The following is a 19,298-nucleotide window of genomic DNA, read 5'->3' on the forward strand; positions in this document are numbered from 1 at the left end:
ATCAAAACTACAATGAGATACAACCTCACACCTGTCAGAATGGCTAAAATAAAAAAATTCAAGAAACAAGTGTTGGAGGGGTGCCTGGGTGGCTCAGTGGGTTGAAGCCTCTGCCTTCAGCTCAGGTCATGATCCCAGGGTCCCGGGATCGAGCCCCACATCGGGCTCTCTGTTTAGCGGGGAGCCTGCTTCCTCCTCTCTCTCTGCCTGCCTCTCTGCCTACTTGTGATCTCTGTCTGTTAAATAAATAAATTAAAAAAAAAAAAAAGAAACAAGTGTTGGAGAGGATGTGGAGGAAAAGGAACACTTGTGCACTTTTGGTGGAAATGCAAACTGATGCAGCCACTCTGGAGAACAATATGGAGTTTTCTTAAGAAGTTAAAAATAGACCTAACTTATGATCTCATAATCACAGTACTGTGTATTTACCCAAAGAACATAAAAATATGAATTTAAAGGGATACATGCTCCCTAACATAGCAGCATTATCAACAATAGCCAAACTATGGAAGGAGCCCAAATGTCCATCGAATGATGAATGGATAAAAAAGATGTGGTAGATATATAATGTGGAATATTATTCATCCATCAAAAAGAATGAAATCTTGCCATTTGCAATGACATGAGTGGAGGTATAGTGTATTATGCTAAGTGAAATAAGAAAAGTACAAGACAAGTTTATATGATTTCACTCATATGTGGAATTTAAAGAAGCAAAACAGATGAACATATGGAGGGGGGGAGAAAAAAAAAGAAGGAAACAAACCATAAGAGACTCTTAAAGATAGAGAACAAACTGGGGATTGATGAATGGAACTGGGTGGAGATTGGCTAGATGGGTGGTGGGTAGTAGGAGGGCACTGGTTTTTTATTTTTCTTTTTAAGAGTTATTTATTTCATAGAGAGAGAGACAGAGAGAGACTATGCATGTGAGTAGGGGTAGTGTGGAGGGAGCAAGGCAGAGGGAGAAAAGAAAGCCTGAGGCAGGACTTGATCCCAGGACCCTGTGATCATGGCCTGAGCTGAAATAAAGAGTGGGACACTTAACTGACTGAGCCACTCATGCAGCCTCATAAGAGGGCATTCATTATGATGAGCACTAGGTGTTGTATGTAAGTGATGAATCACTGAATTCTACTCCTGAAACCAGTATTGCACTATATGTTAAGTAACTAGAATTTAAATAAAAATTTCAAAAGAAAGAAATAGGAAACAGTATTAACACATAATATAGCATAAAATAATTTTTAGATTATTAGAAAGTTCTGACATTTAGTAAAATAATATATCTGATAATAGCTTAATATTCTAATTAATTCTATGAACTATTAACTCCAAGAGCTACAATGGAAAGTTAACTAAAATATTTTAAAACTTTTTATTTTATTGTATTTTTAAATTCAAGTATAATTAACATAGAGTGTTACATTAGTTTCAGGTGTACATTCCCCCATTTCCCTTCCACACTTTTGGCATCAGGAGTTTGTTCTCTGTAAAAGCCTGTTTTTGGTTGTCTTTTTTCCCCTTTGTTTCTTAAATTCAACGAGTGAAAGCATATGATATTTGTCCTTTTCTGACATATCTTTTTGAGAGAAAGTCACAAGTTGTGCTTGCTAAATTCAAATTTATTTCTATACAATACATTTTAAAAATAGTCCATGAAAAAAACCCAAAGTTTGTATCATATCTTGCTCATCTGGAAGCACATGGAATATAATTATGATCTGAGGTCTCTCTCCCCTTGAATTCTAAAGGATATTGGCTCATATCATTTTTTTCCAGGGTCCTGGTCCTTCTCTTTTTGCATACATGGTTGTTATTATGATCCAAAGTCAAAATTCACTCAAAAAATAAAACTCTTCGACAAAGTACTGAATTTACTGAATTTTTTTTTCAATAATTAGGAAAAAGTCACAAAAATTAATTCCATAAATTAGAACAGTGTAAATTCACACATTAAATACTCTTTTTATTTGGAGGCCTTTTAGCCACCTCATAATTGGGAGTCTCTCATTGCCTTATTACTGCATATAATTATCTTTTATTCTTGCTGTTCTCCTTCTCATCATTTTTTTCTCATGGAATAGTGAGCTGTCTTCCTGTGCTATTCATACCCATGATTTTAAGACCCCAATCTCCCACCTCATAGTTCTCAACCTTAGTTGCTCCAATGATCATGTGGACCCTGCACCCAGAGATTTTGATAGAAATGTCTCAGATGGAGCCTGGGCATAGGTATTTTTAAAATGCTTCTTGGAGGGATGCCTGGGTGGCTCAGTCCGTTAAGCATCTGCCTTCAGCTTAGGTCATGATCCCATGATCCCATGATCCCATGGTTCTGGGATAGAGTTCCCCATCAGGCTCCCGGCTCAGCAGAGAGCCTGCTTCTCCCTCTGCTTGACACTCCCCCTGCTTGTGCTCTCTCTCTCTCTCTAGCAAGTAAATAAAATCTTTAAAGGCTTGGATAGTTCTGGAACTCAGGAACTAGTCAAATTATTTTTCCAGATATTTCCCTTTTTAAGTGGACTACTAGCTAGGTGGTAAGAAAATAAAACTAACTTCTCACATATGGTTACATCTTTAAAATCTGAAGGCTTATAGCTTATTTCACATTTATTTCAATGTTTCAAATTATTACCTTATACTTTTTGTATTTTTTATGTCAATTCTTGATAATATGAATTCTGAAACTCTCTTGCTTATGTATTATCCGTACACACAATCTAATTGTGTGACTATTCTTCACTTCCTTTTGCTTTTAGTATTGTGTCAAATTTGTGTGTGTAAAAGTTCAACACCAGATAACAGATGAGGAGTGCAACTCTACTTATTGCAATAGCCACGGAGTAAGTAATTTCAGTTTTCATTTTAGCAAGATACTTTGAACAATGCTATAAAATGGTTTTGAGATTAAAAAAAATATTAAGATGATTTTCATGCTGCTTGGTGTCATCTAAGAGTCTATAATTTATAACTTCAAACTTATTTTCTTAAGAAATGTTGCTAAACTATTTATTAGAGAATATAAAGTAGAAACATTTAAGATGATTCTGGATGTATGAAGTGTTAGGTAAATATAAGGGGTAGATGTGCTATATGCAGCATGTATTGTTATATAACAAAAATGATCTTATTTTCACAGAAAGAAGGTAGAAACTGGTAAACAAAGGTCATTAGAAATTTTTTCTAGTCTTATTAATTCAGAGTCTGGGCTGTTCTGTGAAACTGGCAACTAAATGATAATTAGTGGCATGTTACTGGTAATTGATAGTATTTGGGTCTGGCTATGGAAAGAGTTGAATTTTTTTTTTAAATTCCTTTGTCAGAAGAAGCTAAATATACTTTCTAAAGTATGGACAATATTGAGAGAAAATTTGTGAAAATTTATTTAATTTGTCTATTTAAGTTAAATGAATAAATTCTCTGAAATAAATTCTCTGTTGAGTAAGTATAGAATATTCATTGGTCTCTAATGAAAACCGTCTTTGTCTCTAAAAAACAATTGTTCTATTTTCTGATTACTCCAGGTTTGCAATAATTTAAATCATTGCCAGTGTGAAAAGGGGTTTGATCCTCCTACATGCCTGCAGAAGAAGGGAGAATTTGGAAGTATTGATGATGGGCACAAGGCTCCATCTGGTTAGTGTCTTTCAAATTTTATTAATCAAAGACAATATGTGAGAGAAAAAATTCACAAAGTATAGGTTCCAAGCTAGGTTACAAAGCAACTGATACCAAAAACATGTTTTTGTTTTATTTGTAAAATTTTAAAAAATCTAAGACAGTAGAAGTTTTTTCTGTACTTTTTATATATCAACATTGACATTGACATATTAACGTTGATACAAAAAGTGTACCCAGATTAGGCAATATAAAAGTAGAAATTCCAGTACATAAAATTTGACTAGTTCATTTGGATTGTTCACTTTGGATTGCCTCATACATTTCTGGTTTAAAATAATGTTAGTAGTCATTGTTATATTAATGCCACCAGATTCTTTTAGGCTATCTTTTATTCCTTTTTGCTGCACTGTAAGGACTCCAGTCCAGTCTTTTGAACTATCCTCTCTAGAATCTCTCCTGTGGGGTTCATGAGTACTATTTTGAGATTAAGCAGTCCTGGGTAGGATTGAGGATACCTGGGGGATATTCCCTGGTTTTAGAAGATATTGGAGCCCACCTAGGATAACCTGGGAGCAGAGGCTCTCCACCCTCACCCCCTTTCCTTTTGGGGCATATAAATACTGAAACTCCTTGGCAGATTTACTTGAAGCTTGGATACCAGGGGGAAGGTGTAGCTAGGGTGACCAACTTTTTACAGAGTTAACACACAGCCATATTAGACTGTGTATCAGACCAAAAAAAAAAAGGGAATAATAGTTTAACATGTAACATAATTTTAAACATATTATTTTCACATAAATGTGTAAAGTAGATATTTAGTTAAAATTACATATTATATATTAGTGATTTTTATTACATAAATACTATTATTTAAGTAAAACAACACTATTAGTTACCAGTGTGTACAACCAATTAAGAAAATAATATATATGAGCAAAAATGTAACAATAATTTATAATGACAGTATTTTTTAATATTTCCCTTGAAATAGCAATTTATATTTACCTCTTTTTAAAGTCTTTACTGGATATTTAAATTTTGCAGGCTATCTTATTGTATATTATTCAGATTCATAAATGTAAGAATTTTCAAAAGGGGAATATAAATATAGGAAAAATTAAGCTTGCCCTATATTTAATAAAAAATAACAATGACAGTACTCTCTCTCTCCCTTCCTTCCTTCTTTCTTTTTCTTTCTTTCTCTCTCTCTTTCTTTCTTTTTACTAATGAATCATTGAATACTACATCAAAAACTAATGATGTACTATATGTTAGCTAACTGAACTTAATTTAAAAAATCTTTTTTAATAAAACATGATTCTCTTTGTTTTATGATATGGTCAGATATATTTTTGGCCCTTTCTGTTTCATTTTCCAATTATACTTCTCTGTATTGCTTGCAGCCTTTCAGATATCCTTCCTTTAAGCAGCAGAAAAATGGAATAGAGCCAAATGTACAATTCCTTTTGTCTTGAAGCTCTGCTTTATCAAGCCACATTTCCTGAATTCAGGTGTCAGTCTATTGTGATGGCATCCATAAAGATCTCCTACAAAGCATTTGAACATGACATACCTGTTGTTGTTGTTGTTGTTGTTGTTTTAACTAGACACAGTAGGGTTTTAGGCTTGTAGAAATTATTTTGCAGATCTCCAAAAACATTCATTAGCTTTGTTTCTGTAGGTGTCTTCTAGTAGATCAGGTACCTAGCAGTCAGTTTCTTTTCATGTTTAATTCACCATATAGGCTGCCCATTTCAAAAATGCTCATCATTTTTTAAAAATTTATTTATTTGTCAGAGAGAAAGAGAGAGAGAGAGAGAGAGAGCACACAGGCAGGCAGAAAGGCAGGCAGAGGCAGAGGGAGAAGCAGGCTCCCCACCAAGCAAGGAGCCCGATGCGGGGCTCGATCCCTGTACCCCGAGATCATGACCCGAGCCAAAGGCAGAGGCTTAAACCACTGAGCCACCCAGGCGCCCCCAAAATGCTCATTTTTAAGCACTCTAAATCACATTGGATGTCAGAAGTTGTATATTTTTTTTTCCTTAGGGAACATGGTTGAAAGCATAGAGGTAATTTGCATTTGTGAAATCTAAGTTGAATTATAAATAAATTTCAATTTTAATAAAGGTCTGAGAAGGTCCTGTTTCACTGCTTGCCTTTTTCTAATTACAGTTTTTGAGTTCTGAAGCAGTCTTTTTCCAAAAATATGAGTCATAGGTATAGTCAGTTCATTTTTTCCCCCTAAGATTCACAGATTAGCAAATTGTTTCAGAGAAACAGCACGTAAATTCTCTTTTTACTGCAACCTTTCTATTTTCCTCTTCAATGTACTTAAAAATTAAAGAAGTACATTCTTATTGTCCAGCCTTTCAAGAACAAGATTTTATGCCAGGCCGGTATTCTAACACATCTCATACAGCTTGTCACACTAAGAACCATCTTGTATGCATCCATGTCTGAGGAAGTCATCGCCTTCCCACTTCATAAAGTTTTGAAAAATCCCAGGGTGCCTGGGTAGCTCAGTTGGTTAGGCATCTGCTTTGAGCTGGGGTCATGATCCTGGAATCCTGGGACTGAGCCCCAGGTCGAGCTTCCTGCGCAGTGTGGAGCCTGCTTCTCCCTTTCTCTCTGCCCCTCCCCCCTGCTTGTGCTTTATCACACACTCACTCTCTGTGAAATAAATTAATTTTAAAAAAGCCCATTACCAGCTTCCATACCTTTTGAGGAAACTAAAAGTGACCAAAAGCTTTCATCAGGAAAGCCTGTATATCACAGGTAAGCATATCACACTCCATTCAGTGTTGTGTCCATGGTGTGTAGGATGTTTAGTGGGTAAGATCTTTTCCTTTTCTTTGAGAAGAAGCTTATAGACTGAATGGGATTTGCAGAAGTTTACATTTGGACTGCCTGCTAAATATGCGTATGGGTCAACAAAGTCTAGTTTGGATTTGAGCAAGATAAAATTTTTTTTTCTGTAATTAAAATCTGTGTGGAAATTAAACTTATTTTAAACTTCATTTTTAAAATCAAATTAAGAACTGGGGGAATATTTTGCTGCCTTATTCATTTGTTAAGATATGACAGTTATTGCTACACTTAAGGAGTCAGCAGATATTATAACAATTCTCACGTTTTTCTCCCGCAGGACATTTTTAATGCAATCTGTGAATCCTGAAATGTAACTTCATTTGGTTTTGTAAAACAATGAAGGGGATGAGTGATAGGGCAGTGCATGTTTGTTCCTATGGTATGCCAAAACTAATGCTAATTTGCTAGGTATTTTTGTCAGGACATTGGTGTCTTTTGAGGAGAGAAAAGAATTTTTTTTAATTGGGAAACAAAAAGATGCAGTTGATTTAAAAATACATGCTTATTTCATCCAAAAAATTTGTGATTCAACCTCCAAATATGCTTTCACAACACCTTTTCCACCATACCTATTCCAAATTCTTTTTTTTAATTGAGATATAATTGACATATTATATTAGTTTCAGGTGTACCCTATAATGATTCAATATTTGTATACATTGCGAAATGGCTGCTGTAAGTCTAGTTAGCATCCATCACCGTACATAGTTACCTTTATTTTTTCTTATGATGAGAACTTTTAAGGTCTATTCTCTTAGCAACTTTCAAATATGTAATACAGTATTATTTACTATAGTTACCATGCTGTACATTGCCTTCCTAGGAATTACTGATTTTAAAACTGGAAGTTTGTATCTTTTGACCCCTTTCATCCATTTCACTCAGCCCTCCACACCACTGACAACCATCAGTATGTTCTCCACATCTGTAAGCTTGATTCCACATATAAATGAGATCATATAAATATATTGTCTTAGTGTCTGACTTATTTCACTTAACAGAAGGCTCTCAAGATCCATCCATGTCATTATGAATGGTAAGATTTCATTCCTTTTTATGGCTGAATAATATTCCATTATTATGGCATAATAATATTCCATTGTCTACATATGACCACATTTTCTTTATCTGTTCATTTACTGGTGGACATTTAGGTTGTATCCATATCTTGGCTATTTTAAATAATGCTGCAGTGAACATGGGTGGATTATATATAGTTTTGAGGTAGTGTGTTCATTTTCTTGGCCTATATACCCAGAAGTGGAATTGCTGGTTCATATGGTAGTTCTATTTTTAATTTTTTAACCTCGCCCTCCATACTGTTTTCCATAGGAGCTGCACAACTTTATATTTTTACCAATGGTGTTCAAGGGTTCTTTTTTCTCCATATTCTTGCCAACACTTGTTATTTCTTGTCTTTTTGAGAATAACCATTTTATTTTTTATTTTTTAAAAAATTTTATTTATTCATTTGAGAAAGAGAGAAAGCATAAGGAGGGCAAGAGGCAGAGAGAGGGAGAAGTAGACTCTCTCCTGAGCTGGGAGCCCGATGCAGGGCTTGATCCCAGGACCTGGAGATCATGACCTGAGCCAAAGGCAAATGTCCAACCATCTGAGCCACCCAGGAACCCCATGATAATAATCATTTTAACATGTGTGAAGTGATATCTCCTTATGGTTTTTATTTGTATTTCCCTGATGATTAGTGATATTGAGTACCTTTTCATGTACACATTGGCCATTTGAATGTCTTTGGGAAAATTTCTATTAATTTCTTGTGCCCAGGATTATTTGGGGTTTTTTGCTAGTGAATTAAATGAATTCTTAATATATTTTGGATATTAACCCCTCATCAGATATATTGTTGGCAAATATTTCCTCTACATTCATGGGGTTACTTTTAAATTTTGTTGATGATTCCATTGTTGTGCAGGTTTGTAGTTTGGTATAGTCCCACTTGTTTGTTTTTGCTTTTGTTGCCTTTACATTGTCAGATCAAAAAATCATCACCAAAATCAATATCAAGGATCTTGCTACCTGTGTTTTCTTCTAGGAGTTTTATGGTTTCATGTACATTCAGGTCTTTAAAACATTTTAAGCTAATATTTGTTTATCATATAAAAAAGTCCAGTTTCATTCTTTAGCATGTGACTATCCAGTTTTTTCAATACCACTTATAAGGGACTGTCCTTTCTGCCATTTTATATTCTTGGCTCCTTTGTTGTAATTGACCACATATGTGTGGGTTTATTTCTGCATCCAAAGTATTTTCATCATAATGTATAATATGCTCTCTTTAGTTACTTTTTTTTTTTTTGAAGATTTTATTTATTTATTTGACAGACAGAGATCACAAGTAGGCAGCGAGGCAGGCAGAGAGAGAGGAAGGGAAGCAGGCTCCCTGCTGAGCAGAGAGCCCGATGCGGGGCTCGATTCCAGGAGCCAGGGATCATGACCTGAGCCTAAGGCAGAGGCTTTAACCCACTGAGCCACCCAGGTGCCCCTAGTTACTTATTTCTTAAATCCAGTTGTATGTGTCCTTCCATCTGTCATTAAAAATAGTAATTTAGTCTTCATGATCAGTGATGTCTGGGTCATAATGGTTAGTATTGTAATCATTCTGATTATCATTATCCTAGGAAACACGATTACAATATTTACAAAATGAAAAATTAAATTAGTACTCTTTTGACACAAGAGCACAATAGCCAATCCAAAGACTAAGTCAAAGATGGACTATTAATGAGGGTGCCTGGGTGGCTCAGTGGGTTAAGCCACTGCCTTCGGCTCAGGTCATGATCTCAGGGTCCTGGGATCAAGTCCCACATCGAGCTTTCTGCTCAGCAGGGAGCCTGTTTCCCTCTCTCTGCCTTCCTCTCTGCCTACTTGTGATCTCTCTCTCTGTCAAATAAATAAATAAAATCTAAAAAAAAAAAAAAAAGAATGAGTCCTCCTTTTAAAAAAAAAAAAAAAAGATGGACTATTAATGATTTCAATACCCTTGGGTTGCACACTTAAGTCACATCACTCAGAATGAATCACAAATTAAAATTGTCGAGATCAGCTGTCAGAGTTAAAAACAGAAAGTACAGAAGACAGGTAATTTATGCTTCATTCATTTAACACCAAAACAGTGCTGCTTTCACTCATTTTTTTAAGCTTCCATATGGATTTTCTTCTTTTGCTTCAACCCTCCAAACCAGTTGCTGTAACTCAGAAAATTTCCCATCTCAGGAATGGATTATTCAGTATTTGAGACTTTGCATATGACAACTTGGATCATCCCAGGCAAATGTTCATGCTTCGTTTCCCAAGGTCACTCTGGGTCCTGATGTCAGTAGAATGGTGGTTCTTGAGCCTGGGATCAGAGGAAAACTTTCAATCCAGCTAGTTTCATTTAATCAGCTGCCGTAGAGTCTGTCTTCACCCATGTATTCTGGGGCTTGTAGGTGTACTCTGAAAGCCCCAGCCTGGTATGCCATCTGGCTGCATGCATTTTCTGTCCCCAATGGTTCTTCCTGGGGCCCTGTACCCGTACAAAGATGAGGCCTGGACTCAACAAGGGGGAAGCTCTTGTGATGTCAAATGCGTTTTGGAGCATAAAGATGAGAGGGAAAGTGATCTTTTTTTTTTTAAGTTTTACTGAGATATAATTTCATATACTGTACAGTTCACCTATTTAAAGTGTAGAATTGAGTGGTTTTTAGTATATTCTCAGATAGGCAAGCACTACCACAATTTTAGAACATCTCCATCATCTCAAAAAGAAGCTATCACCCCTTGTAACTTTTAGCTGTCACCCACCCTCCCTGGACCCCCATGCCCTCCTCTCTGAGGCAAGGTGATCTTAAGAAGCCCAGTTTCTTTAACACTTTTATTCTATTTATTCTATTTATTTTGTATATCACTGACTTAACAAAATATGACTTGGAAAAAACTAAAACTGTGGAATTCATGATGGCTTTATTTGTATCAGTACATTATCAACTTTTGTTAATATTTCATGGGTATTATCAAAGAATATATAACCATTTTACAGCATGACATATATAGATATAAGAACAAAGATATACATATGTACATAATGGAATATATATGTGTTTATGTGTGTGGTGCCTGTTTGCACATTCTAGAATCTAAATTCTCCTATATTTTTGTCTACTTGTCTACTTAATATATAAAATCATAGACTATATTTTAATTTCACATTATAATTGTTCTTTCAAAAATTTTTATGTAATCCTAACTCCAGAAATTACCACCAATAGTACTATACATTATTCTTGATTTTCAGGGGTTATTATCAATCTTTTTAATCCATGACAAGCTCATAGTAAAAAGAAATTCATTTACATCTCTTTAATTTTCATGAAGCTTCCCATTTACCTATGATTATAGGAAATTTATAATTCTGCTGTGTATTGCTCTTTCATCACACTTGGCAATCTATTTTACTAATATTTTTGACCCTTTCTAACATACACACATTTAAATATGTATGTTTACTTGTAAAATACACATAACTTAAAATTTACCTTTTTAACCATTTTTAAGACTACGATTCAGTGGCATTAAGTCCATTGTTGTGCAACCACCATCCACGTTCAGAATTCTTAATCTTGCAGAACTGAAAGTATATATTCATTAAATGATAACTCCCCTTTCCCTTCTCCCCAGCTCCTTAGAAATCACCATTCTACTTTCTGTGTCTATGAATTTCACTACTTCTGAGACTCTGTATAAGTGGAATCATACAGTATTTGTCATGTTGTAGCTGGCTTATTTTACTTAGTACAATGTCCTCAAAGTTCATGTTGGAACATGTGTTTTTAAAAAAAATTTTTTTGGGGGGGACACCTGAGTGGCTCAGTTGGTTAAGCAGCTGCCTTTGGCTCGGGTCATGGTCCCAGCATCCTGGAATGGAGTCCTTCATTGGGCTCCTTGCTCCACGGGGAGCCTGCTTCTCCCTCTGCCTCTGCCTGCCACTCTGCCTGCCTATGTGCTCTTTCTCTCTCTCTGACAAATAAATAAATAAATAAATAATCTCTAAAAAAATTTTTTTAAATTTATTTGAGAGAGAGAGAGAGTGCATTAGCAGTGGGGAGGAACGGAGGGAGAAGCAGACTCCCTGCTGAGCAGGAAGCCTGTTGAGGGTCTTGATTCCAGGACCCTGAGATCATGACCCTAGCTGAAAGCAGACGCTTAACCAACTGAGCCACCCAGGTGCCATAATTCCCTTTCTATTTAAGGCTGTTAATATTCCATTATAGGTATGTACTACATTTTGCTTATTCATTCGTCAATGGATAATTGGGTTACTTCCAAGGTTTAGTGATTGTGACTAATGTTGCTATGAACTTGGGTGTATTAGTATCTGAGTCCATGCTTTCAATAATTTGAGGTATATACCTAGATGTGGAATTGCTAGGTTTTATGGTAATTCTATGCTTAACTTTTTTTAAGAATCTCCATATTGTTTTCCACAGAGGATGCATTATTTTGCATTCCCACCAACAGGGCACAAGGATTCCAGTTTCTCCACATCCTTGCCAAAACTTGTTATTTTCTGTTTTGTAAATTGTAGCCATCCTGACGGGTATAAGCTGATAACTCATTGTGGTTTAGATATCTTTATAGGTATAGAATGAAATATGGATCAGAAATTACCTTTTGCATTTTAAGAAATATCATTTTATTGAAAATTGTTGTCAGAAAGTCTTCCTGTCATTGTATTTTTAACTTGTTACTTTTTACATGTAGGAAGCCTACAAATTTTTGTGTGTACATTTTATCAATGGACTATCACTATTTTCAAGTCTTTTAGTTTTTAGGGCAGTTAAATGATGTAACTGTAATTAATAATTTTGCCACATCTTTTTAATAATAATTTTTCTTTCCTTTTCTTTAGTTAATCTCTACCCCCATCTCATAATTGCCTTGGGTAATCCATTCAGAATAAAAGGATATAATCACAAAAGAAGTGATCATTATTTTACTCCTAGGGAAACTTCCAATATTTTATCATGAAAAACAGCAGTGAGACAGGCATAGGATAGACATTCTCATTCTGAAGAAAGAAGTTGGAAGGAAGGGAAGAAGGGATGACAGATCCCAGTAAATACAAAACCTAGCAAGCTAACTTGCATTAGAGTTTTAAGTTTCAAGAATATTCTCTCTGGCTTGATATTCTGTCCTCCAGGCCCACTGTAGTGACAGCATCATCCCATAGCCCTCAGTGACATCCACCCCTACCCTTTTGGCCCTGCCCACACAACAGTTTGCAGCCTCCCAGGCACTGGGCTGGGGCAGCCTAGCTGAAGCCAAGGAGGGAAGCTCCTGGGGCTGTGATGGACAAGAAAACCCTGATCTCTGAATCACCTTTGGGGCATTCTTCTCTCTTCTTGAAGAATGAAGTATAACAGCAGTGAAATGACTATATTGTCCCATCCTGTTCCCTTCGGTTCAACCTGGCAGGGTTTCTGCCTTCATAATCTCATCCCTATTCCTTTCTTCTGCTGAGATGGCTGCTAAAATAGTTCACATGCAATAATCTCAATATCAAATGACTTTCCAGCCACACATTGAGCATTTGGTTAGGCTGAGAATTCTTCAAGTCTCTAAGTTTAACTCTTCTTCAACTCATCAATCTGCTCTCACATTTGCTCTGAGCAGTTGGGAGGAGCTGGGCCATACATTAAATATTTTGCTTAGAAATCTCAGCTAATTATCCAGTTTCATGGTTCACAAGTTTTATCTTGTGAAGCACTGGGGCAGTTCTAAGAGGAATATATTGAGCCATGATCATGCATGACTATAGCTGGGGGGTAGCTCCTCTACCTGTCAACTTCCCCACTGCTTCAACTGGAAAACAACAAAATCAAAAACATGCCAATAAATTGTGGCTAAAACAGAGTTTGACACATTACAAACCCAGATAGGTGGCTGGTATGTACAAAGAGGTAAAAGTTGTGGAGCCACATAGATCAGATACTCAGGAATAAATACAGATGTCAGCTGAGAATGCGTAAGAACTGATGATGGGGGCACCTGGGTGGCTCAGTCGGTTAAGCATCAGACTCTTGATTTCAGCTCAGGTTGTGATCTCAGGGTCTTGAGATCATGCCCTGTGTCAGCTCTGCACTCAGTGGGGAGATTGCTGGAGATTCTCTCTCTTTCTCTGCCTTCCCCCCCGCCACCACTTGTGCACACATGTGTGTGCTCTCTTTCTCTCTCTCTCTCTCTCTCTCTCTCTCTCTCTGTCTTAAATAAATAAATAAATCTTAAAAAAAAAGAACTGATGAGAAAAATGTGACATTAACATTAGTTGGACAGAAATGGGTCAAAGCCAGACTTAGCCATGCGTTCTACAAAATAATTCTAGAGCCATTTTACAATTTCCAGTTGCTGTATATTTGACTAAAGAACTTAGTTAAATATTTGTTATTTAGTGACTACTAATTTTTAATTATTAGTAAAATATTTAATAATGTGAGAGAGATTAAATGTCACACTTCCCAAATTTAATTCTTATATATAGGTACAGTCCCAACACTCTCTGTGGTATACATGTTTGAATTTTGGATAAGCTGTATCAGAAAGAAACTGAAGAAATGTTTGGAGGTATTAAACATGTGCTTATGAAAGATTATCTTCATTCAAATAAATCACTATATGATGCAATGTTGAGAACTTATAGACATCAATAAAGTACTAGTAACAGTCTGTTTTATATGTTAATTTATTATTTAATATTTATTATATTTATAATATATATGACTGAAATGTTTACTGTTTGGGAATAGTGTTGGTAATGATATCCTCTCCACATTTTTGTCTGGTTAATACAATCTCTAACATAATTTGAAATGGTTATTTTCTATTATAGGAAAAAGCTACTTGAGCGAACAAAATACCACTCCTTCAAAACACCGATTACTACTCATTTTCTACATTTCTTTACCTGTGCTCATCATCACTGCCACTGTTTTAATAAAACAGAATAAAATAAGGGAGCTGTGCTACAGAGAGGAAACTGAAAGTGAGAGGTATATATATGTTTACTCCTATTAAATTCAATGAGTCAAGAAAAAAGTACTCCTGTTTCATCAGGAAAATCTAAGATTATAAGTAGAACAATATGAGGCAATATGAGGAGAGGTCAAGGGATACATTTCAAACCAGTTTGATGTTCTCCATTTTTTCCCCTCATTTTACCCATGAGTATTTCTTTAAGAGGAGATATGATTGCTGAGGATAGTGGATGTTTATTCAGCCTGTTAGTCAGCCAAAGCTGTCGAAATAGTCTTATTAAGAGTCTATTGTCCAAAGGCTTCTGAGAATATATAACACTGCATTTCAAAGGAACTTTCAAAAGATAAATTTTTAGATACAGACTCTCAGACAACTCTATTAGAACAGCTCAACTAAAATGGTATTTATGAACCTGCTTCCAAAATATTATTCCAAAATATTGTTTTCCTAAGTATTGACATTGCTAGTTTGTAAAGCCATTTCTTAACCAGAAATTACATGTGCAGTTCAAAACACAGGCTAGGTAGGAGATGGGAGGCAGCATCATGAAATGGGGAAGAAATTACTTTCAGAAAACCTAGTTTTAACTCCTAAATCTTGTATGCAGAAACTATGATACCTTGAGCAAGTGACTTAATCTTTGTGTTCTTAAAATTATTCTCTATAACTCTATAAAATGGGAGATAATAATAGCTTTCCAATGTATCATAAATTTTTGGGTATACCAAATCAGGAAGTGAAATCACATTATCTATAATCAGTTACATAAATATTTATACATAGTTATTAGGCCCCTTATTCATAATTTACTGTATTTTCCCACAGAAGTATTTATCTCTAGTTTTAACCTCCAGTAAATGACAGGAAGAGAAGACACAGATATATGTTATAAGAGAAAGAAAAAAATAGAAATCTATAGAAAAACTAGCTTAAATTTTTGATGGCTACTTTAAGGTTTTGGCTTAATTTGGCCTGAAGAGTTAGGGGTATCATAGAATCAGAGGGCATGTCTATACAAATGCGGGCCCATAAATAATTGAGCAAATGTAAAATGAAGATGAGTTCATCAAAAAAGCAAGGTGGATGATGGCATTTCTTCTAATATTAAGATTCATCTTTAGATGAATGAATAAAGATGTGGTATATATACACAATGGAATATTACTCAACCATAAAAGAATGACATCTTACCATTTGCAACAACATGAATGAACCTAGAGGGTATAATACTAAGTGAAATAAACCAATCAGAGAAAGACAAATACCATATGATTTCATTCATATGTGGAATTTAAGAAACAGAATTTTTAAAAGACAAAAAAACAGACTCTTAAATACAGAAAACAAACTGGTTCCCAGAGGGAAGGTCAGTGAGGGGGGGATAGGTGAAAGAGATGAAGGGGATTAAGAGTACACTTACCTTGATGAGCACTGAGTAATGTATAAAATTGTTGAACCATTATATTGTACACCTGAAACTAATATAACACTCACTGCATATTAATCTATTCAAGAAAGAAAAGGAAAAAAAAGATCAATATCTGTTTTATTTTGTTGGAAGGAGACATTTTATTTAATGAGTCACAATATTTAATGAATCATTATTTTTCTTTGAAAAATAATCTTCATTCAAATAGTCACTTAGTTCAAGATTTTTAAATTTCTCCACTTAAGATAAATTTTGTCAATTTCACAGATCTGTGCCAGAAGAAAGCAGCAGTAACAGCAGGTTATCCCCCAGTGTAAGGTGAGTGTAGAACTATGTGATTAGCTATTGTGCATTGTAATTTTTTTTTTTCCTTTGGTGCATTGTGTGTTTTGGTAATTGTTTAGGAGCACTGTAAAATTGTTAATTTGAACCCAAAACATTTGTTCATGATATTCCTTATGGTTTTCAATGTTATTTAGTGTTATAATAATAAACAATAAAACTTGCTCTCATGATATCTCAACCTCTCCTCCACAACCTACACTAAAGGAATGATTTTTGTGTATACACACAAGCATCAATAAGCACATACTTCGTGGGATTTTTGTTTTGAGCATTGGTAAGGAACAATTATATCTTAATGACATCTTAATGACAAATACAAAGAGGACTGATAATATAAGGGATATCTTTTATGCTTATAGTTACACTATTACCTCAGTAAAAAATTACTGTTAGTAAGGTTAAAGCCTTGGAATATTCACTCATTTTACTGTCTTAACTTATCTGGAAAACTAAATTTAGAGATCAAACTATGGAGTCATCAAACAGAACATTTTATTAAATTATAAATTCCCCTTTATTTTCAGTGTATAAAAGTTTCCCTTAAACCACATGATGGATAGAATATAAGAAGAGGTAATATAGAGCATCTCAGGTTGTATTTCAAGTTACGTCTTCATCCTTGCAGTACAAAGTTGCATGCAATGATATTCATGTAAAAAATGTTGAAATAAATGTCTAAACTGAGGACATTTCTAATTCTAAGAGAAGCAATATAAATAAAATATGATTAAAAACAGAGAGGGAGGCAATAAGAGACTCTTAACTATAGGAAACAAAGTGAGGGTTAATGGAAGGGAGGTGGGTGTGGGATAGAGTAATTGGGTTATGGGCATTAAGGAGGGGACTTGATATAATGAGCACTGGGTGTTATAGGCAACCAATGAATCACTAAATTCGACCCCTGAAACTAATACTATATGTTAACAATTGAATTTAAATAAAAAATTAAAAAAAGCACAGCTTCCTAATCTTATTGTCAAGGCAGACTATTTTAGGTTCTGCAAAAATTAGTCATATTGCTACTCTCAAGGCAAGACTATACTTCAACCCTCTAATCACAATTAAATGCATATTACAGGACAGAGAACAATCATTTTTTTTATTATAATCTCTATCAAAAAGACACAAAAAGAAGAAATAATTGCACTTGAAGACAGTGGATAGGAAGAAATAATTAAGGAAGGAGCAGAAATTAATGAAAAGGAAAATGAACAGAAAAATAACAGAAAAAGTGAGCAAAGAGAGACTGATTCCTGAAAAGATCAATGTATGTAATTAAAACTGTACTGTGTATAAACCTTCTGTCAAGTAACATCTTTTTTCATTAAGCTATAAATGTATGTAAACTTAGGTCTAGAAAGATACTAGAATAGCTCTCTGCTTAATTCATTGGAATGTGTATAATGTGTCCTTAACCTAACATCTTCTTTCATTAAGACAAGTGTTTATAAACATTATCTGTTGAAGCATATGGGAACAGAAAAAAAATTTATCCAGTAGTTCAAAATAAAAAGTAAGGTTATAAAATACCAATATCAGATAATAAAATTACATATTTTTAATCTTTTTGGACATTAGAAGAAAAGAGAACACTGTTGATAACTTAAAATAAATTTAAATTTTTAGATGAAATGTATGGATTCCTCCAAAACCACATCTTTCCACCTTTCCCAAAATAGAATAGAGAAAAATTGAAAATATTGAATAAGTCTTCCATTAAAGACCTGAAAACTGTCATTTAAAACTTTCTCACAAAGTTAATACTAGGGCATATTGTTTTTGTGGCATGCTTCAGGAGCAAAAGAGCCCAGACAAATTGAGTCAGCACTTGCTTAATCACACCATCTTGTATTGCATTGAACAAACAAGTCACAGTATCAAACTCAACATCAGTGAGTAGATGTGTATGATGTACTCTACCCACTCTAATAGGAGATACTAAAAAGTCACATGGCAAAAAATATGGATGAATAATCATATACTAGGAAAAGAGTGAAGAATTGGGAAAGTAATTCAAACCATTACATCTTCCAAACATTTAAAAAAGGAAGTAATACCTATCTTACACATACTTATCTGGAAAATATAAAAAGAAGAAGCATTTCCTGTTTTTCTATGTGGCTAGTCTACCTTTATTTTTTTTAATTAAATTTAATTGGCCAACGTATAGTATATCATTAGTTTTTAATACAATGTTTAATGACTCATTAGTTGAGTGTATTGAATCTAACTTTAATACCAAAACTTGACAAAGGCAATACTAGAAAGAAAAAATTACAGATCAATTTTTGATTAAAGATGCAGCAATTTTAAACAAAACATTTCCAACTGAATCTTGTTAGCATTGTAAAAGATAAATAAATAGCCATGGAAGGGAAGGGTGATCTAGGAATGAAAGGTTGCTTTAAAATTAGAAAGTTGATATAACGTAATTCACCATATTAAGAGAAAATGAGAAAAAGAATATAATCATTTCTATATATGAGAAAAAATATCCTTTCACTATAAAAGTTCCCACTTAGCTAGTGACAAGTTACTGTAATGTGATAAAGGAAATTTGAAGCAAGAAAACATAGTAAACATTCCAGTTAATGATGAAATTGTGAATGTTTCTTCCTGAGATCAGGAACATACTCATTTCATAATTGTATTCCTTTTCAACATTGTATGGATGATGCTAGCCAGGAAAATAAGGTTAAAAAAAAAAAAGTAGAAAGATTGGAAATGAAGAATGAATGATGTCATTGTTTGTAGATGATATGGCTGTGTACATAGAAAATTCTAAGAAATTACAAACCAATTAGAATTAATAAATGAATGTAAGGTGCCTGGATACAAGGCCAATATATAATCAGTTTTAACTTCATACATATACATGTAACAAACAATTAGAAAATGATAATTGAAAAATATCACTATATATACTTGTGTGTGTATGTGTTGTGTGTGTGTGTGTGTGAGAGAGAGAGAGAGAGAGTGACAGACAGGCAGGCAGACAAAT

At 34.5% G+C, this 19,298-nt stretch overlaps 1 protein-coding gene across 1 annotated transcript in view; it reads left to right on the top strand.

The window, feature by feature from the left end:
• Positions 1-19,298, top strand: part of LOC111144479 (disintegrin and metalloproteinase domain-containing protein 5-like) — a 190,841-nt gene that overhangs the window by 128,410 nt on the left and 43,133 nt on the right. The window contains exons 18-21 of the mRNA XM_022498781.1: positions 2,763-2,846; positions 3,528-3,639; positions 14,378-14,537; positions 16,220-16,270. Of these exons, the coding sequence (XP_022354489.1) occupies positions 2,763-2,846; positions 3,528-3,639; positions 14,378-14,537; positions 16,220-16,270 (407 nt within the window). The remainder of the gene's footprint in view (positions 1-2,762; positions 2,847-3,527; positions 3,640-14,377; positions 14,538-16,219; positions 16,271-19,298) is intronic.

Source organism: Enhydra lutris, unplaced genomic scaffold, assembly GCF_002288905.1.
Source record: "Enhydra lutris kenyoni isolate GAN:26980312 unplaced genomic scaffold, ASM228890v2 scaffoldscaffold11, whole genome shotgun sequence".
NCBI lineage: Eukaryota > Metazoa > Chordata > Mammalia > Carnivora > Mustelidae > Enhydra > Enhydra lutris.